At 43.0% G+C, this 5064-nt stretch overlaps 1 protein-coding gene across 1 annotated transcript; it reads left to right on the forward strand.

Moving 5' to 3' along the window:
• Positions 1-263: 263 nt before the first annotated feature.
• On the forward strand, positions 264-2015 carry LOC120107104 (cytochrome P450 703A2). The gene is made up of 2 exons (XM_039120264.1): positions 264-1196; positions 1364-2015. The coding sequence occupies exons 1-2, from the start codon at positions 264-266 to the stop codon at positions 2000-2002; spliced, it is 1572 nt and encodes a 523-aa protein (XP_038976192.1). The 3' UTR covers positions 2003-2015.
• Positions 2016-5064: the final 3049 nt, after the last annotated feature.

Genomic DNA, 5064 nt, shown 5'->3' on the forward strand with positions numbered 1-5064 from the left:
GGTTAATTGCCGTGTCATCTTGCTCCTGCATTGCCCTGCTGCTTCATGTCAAGATCATGTTCATTACTATATCATTTTAGTTTGATGAACCTACCTCAGAAAATCAACACACACAAGTCATGATCACTCCAGCATTATAAGTTATCCGGCTTGAATTTTTGAAGATCACTTTGAGTTTCCTTTGTTCATGACCCTTTTAGAAACTTTATAGAGAGGTTTGCATGCCAAGCACTTGAGACTTGGAATATGCCATGGTTAGCCGGATGGAACCAGTAATTGTAGATGTGGTTCTTGTGTCTGTCATCTTCTTTGCTCTCATCCTACTCTCCAGGCTTGCTAGAAACAGATTCCAGATCTCCCAGTTACGTCTGCCACCAGGCCCACCAAGATGGCCCATATTTGGTAACCTCCTGCAATTAGGCCTTCTTCCCCATAAGGACCTAGCCCAGTTCTGTGCCACCTATGGGCCTCTTGTCTATCTTCGCCTAGGGACAGTCGATGTCATCACCACCAATGACCCCGATGTCATCCGTGAGATACTCCTCCGGCAGGATGATGTGTTCGCCTCCCGACCTCGAACGTTAGCCGCTGCCCATCTAGCCTATGGCTGCGGCGACGTGGCACTTGCTCCACTGGGCCCACATTGGAAGTGGATGAGGAGGATATGCATGGAGCACCTCCTGACAACCAAGCGGCTCGATTCATTCTCGGGCCACCGAGCCCATGAGGCCCAACACCTTGTTCAAGATGTTTGGTCTAGGGCCAAGGCTGGGGAGCCTGTGAACCTGAGGCAGGTCCTGGGTGCCTTCTCCATGAACAATGTGACGAGGATGCTACTGGGGAAGCAGTATTTTGGGCCAGAGTCGGCTGGGCCTAACGAGGCAATGGAGTTCATGCACATTACCCATGAGTTGTTCTGTCTCTTGGGCATGATATATCTTGGTGATTACCTTCCTTTTTGGAGATGGTTTGATCCATCTGGTTGTGAAAGGAAGATGAGGGAAGTAGAGAAGAAGGTAGATGAGTTCCACCAGAAGATCATTGATGAGCATAGGAAGGCAAGGGAGGAGAAGAAGGATGTTGGTGGTGAGTATGGTGATGTGGTAGGGATGGACTTTGTCGATGTGTTGCTTTCGCTGCCTGGAGAGGATGGGAAGGAACATATGGATGATGTAGAAATCAAAGCTCTAATGCAGGTAAGCTTATTATAATGAATACCATTTGGTTTAGTGAATTTTTTTTTTTTAGAATATTACAAAGCAACGCTTTTCATTTTGACCAGGTTGTCAATGATTAAGCTTCTATAGGTATTTTATCAGCATATTAAAAAGGCTCTTTTGTCTATTTTTTTTCTGATCTGTAGGACATGATTGCCGCAGCCACCGATACGTCGTCGGTGACCAACGAATGGGCCATGGCAGAGGTGATCAAGAACCCACGGATCCTTCGAAAGGTCCAAGAAGAGCTTGACCTGTTTGTGGGCCGGGACCGCATGGTGTGTGAAACAGACCTGGCTCATTTGACCTACCTACGGTGTGTCGTTAAGGAGACCTTCCGGATGCACCCAGCCGGCCCATTTCTCATCCCCCATGAGTCCATTGGACCAACCAAGCTAATGGGCTACGACATTCCGGCCAAGACTCGTGTCTTCATCAACACACATGCTCTTGGGAGGAACACCCGCATTTGGGCTGATGTTGATGAGTTCTGGCCGGAGAGACACTTGACGGATGACGGTCAGCGAGTGGAAATAAGTCATGGGCCGGACTTCAAGATCTTACCATTCAGTGCGGGGAAGCGCAAGTGTCCCGGTGCACCACTTGGAGTTGTGATGGTCCTGATGGCTTTGGCAAGGCTCTTCCATTGCTTCGACTGGTCGCCCCCAGATGGACTTCAGCCCGAGGATATCGACACCCAAGAGGTCTATGGGATGACCATGCCAAAGGCCAAGCCTCTGGTGGCGGTGGCCAGGCCTCGGCTGGCAACTCATCTATACTGCTGATTTGGTTGCTTGAATGGTGGTGAAGTTCAGCTATTGTAAAGGGCCCAAAGTGGGTCCGTTAAATAGAATCCCATGTCATAAACTTGACTAAAGCCCTTGGATTTGACAACATCTTTTGCTTCCTAACGTAGATCGTAAGAAAGTTTGCATGTCGTATTTGGTTTAGCGGTTAAACTGGTATGAACGATCATAGCACAGGATTTTGATACAAGGAAGTGACACAAGAAAGAGATAGAGAAGTGGAAGAAGAAGAGGGGAGAGAAGAGGAGAGGAAGAGCCTAACATTAGCGTGCCAAAATTCTTTATTAATGAATGGTCCTTCATTAGAAAGCCATACTTTTACGGAAGCCATGGTATTTTTGCAACTTCATCTATGAGACTGTTTGGAACTCTACAGTTGATTAAGCCGCATTGCAACTTAAATCGTAGTAGTTGAAACTCACTTCTTGCATTTGGAAGAAATTTTGGAAAAAGTGGAGCATCTTTGATAGATAGTTCATCAAATATCTTGCAAGCAGATGCTAGGTCAAAGTACTCGATGTAATAGATGAAAAGAGCAGTGTTGAAGCTGCGGATGGCAAGGGCTTGGGCATGAACCTAGAATGATGGTACAAGCCATGAGGTGGGCAGAGAAGGTGAAAAGGAGGGGTGGTGTGGGGTCCCAGAGACACGGTGTAGAGGTAGAGGGGTTGGGTGGTGGTGGAGAAGGAAGAGGAGGAGGGGAGGAAAGGAGAAGTAAAGAGAAAAGTCCTTTACTTTTTTGAATTATAGTACCTAATCGAGCAGTTGACACTCACTCTACATCCATTGCGACTGTAAGTTGACCTGCAACACGATATCCTTGAGTTTTATCATAACGAGCTACTCAACTTACTATGCAACTTGGTTGTAGGCATTCAAACAAGCAAAGGCCTACACCAGCAACTTAAGTTGCATGCGCTCTATTTATATAGGACTCGATACTGAATGTAAAATGAAAGATGGTTAAAATTTGCATGGAATATGCAGAAGATTTAATGAGCAAAAGCTAGAGTTCTTTGTCAAGGGAATTTTCCTTTGAGCCTCATAGTGGACATGGGCCTTCAACCAAAGAGAAGAACTACAACTACATGTCTGATGATAGGGTTTGGCCTACTCTTGGATCTTCCTACATCAAGCTCAAGATATCGTCATAGGATTCAAAGAAACTTTTGCTTTCTCCTTCACTAGCTAGTCCCCTAAATCTGTGCTTTGTTAGCTTGACTTCACTAGCTCCAAGTCCATAATCTTAGGAATATTCCTGACATCAAAAAGAATCAACAGAGAAGCAAGTTCCGGTGGGCTTCGTGCTCCAAACTCCTTCTTGTCAAACAAGAAATTTTTTTGGAGAAAAAAGAGGATAGGGCAAAGTGTGCTGCTAGGGAAGACAGGGTTGAATATTTGTGTTGGTTGGGCTTCAATTTTGTGAGGTGAGGATGGAGCAAGTCTGAAGAATTTGTGCATAATGCAAAAGATGTCGAGTTACTTCAGCTAGGATAAGATATTGATTACGGAGCCATGCAACAAGATGCTGACAGCTCCAAAGATCAACAATAAGCCTGTTTCGTAAGCCTTGAGGTGATTTTTTGTCCATGTTCTCATCCATTTTTTGGTGCGACAGGTAGTTAGAATTCAATTAACTGACAGTAAGGGTGGCAATCAAGTCCGGTCAAGCTAGATATAGGTCAGGTTGGTTACAAGATAGAACAAAAATCTGTCAACCCAAAGTTGACCTGTTTATTAAACAGGTCAAAAATTCACATCCGAACCTAATTATTTTATTATAAAAGAGTTTAAATTGATCTACAATGGGTTGAATTAAGTTAAATGGATTAAATGGCCAAGCATTGCCACCCTTATTACTGAGATGGCTTTGTCCTTTTTTCTATTTTTTTTATTAAACTGATGTCTGTTGATAGTTTTGTCGATCATTTTATGAATTATGTTTGGTTATATCCCATTGGTACTAAATCTGATATTTTCTCCTTAGTTCCCAAATTTAAGGCTTTGGCTGAAAAATTTTCCATTCTGTTATTGTATCCATTTACTTTGATTACTATGGTGAATATCAAAAGTTGAACAATTTCTTTGCTGCTCACACCTCAGTACTACTCCACACACTACTGCACACACACCACAGCATGCATGATCAAAGTGTCATAGACATCAAGGATATATAGTAGAAATGGGTTTCACTGTATTACAACAAGCGCCAATTCTCTTGATTTTTTGGTTGCATGCTTTTCAAGCTGCCACATACTTGGTAAATAGACTTTTGCTTAACCACAACCTTACTCAAGATAACACAAGGGAGACTTGTGCTCGTTTGGCCATGTGATGGGGTAAGAACTATTGGGAATTGTGTCCTAAAACAAATCATTCGATGATTGTAATTGTAAATGAATCAATAAAATTAATAAATATTATTTGGTATTTACTTATCACCAGTACATCTTCATGAACTCCTGATGTGATGAAGTTCTTAGGACTGCTTTGTGTAATGAAATATGATTTTGTCATACAGGTCCTTAAATGTTCATGACCGTATGATATACTATTAACAGGACGATAGTATTATCGGGCATAGGTCATTGTGTATCATATTTGTTGGTTGTCTTTGTTGCCCAAGGTGACAAGCCAAGAGGGGGGGGTGAATTGGTTTCTCTTAATTTTTACTATCTTACTTATGTCAATTGATGAGTTAGTGAAATATAACAAAGCACAATACAAACACACAAGAAGTATAGTGGTTCGGTGCTCTCCTAAGCGCCTACGTCCACTCCCCAAGCGACCCCTTGGGAATTCACTATAATCCCGCGGATTACAGTTGGATTGTTTTCTGGACTCACAATCGAAAAACCTTTACACTTTGGTTTTTCGGGATCACCAAAAACCTATGTTGGTTTTACGGGCTCACTAACGAACCTATGTTGGTTTTACGAGCTCACCAATGAACCTTTACAATTGGTTTTACGGGTTCACCAATAAACCTACACCGTTGGTTTTACGGGCTCACCAACAAACCTTTACAAGGTGATTAATAA

Source organism: Phoenix dactylifera, unplaced genomic scaffold, assembly GCF_009389715.1.
Source record: "Phoenix dactylifera cultivar Barhee BC4 unplaced genomic scaffold, palm_55x_up_171113_PBpolish2nd_filt_p 000765F, whole genome shotgun sequence".
Taxonomy (NCBI): domain Eukaryota; kingdom Viridiplantae; phylum Streptophyta; class Magnoliopsida; order Arecales; family Arecaceae; genus Phoenix; species Phoenix dactylifera.

Excerpts from the sequence above, each read along its gene's own strand:
- LOC120107104 (XM_039120264.1), top strand. The coding sequence starts at position 264 with ATGGAACCAGTAATTGTAGATGTGGTTCTTGTGTCTGTCATCTTCTTT. Across the intron at positions 1,197-1,363 it reads AAATCAAAGCTCTAATGCAG|GACATGATTGCCGCAGCCAC; the intron begins GTAAGCTTATTA and ends TCTGATCTGTAG.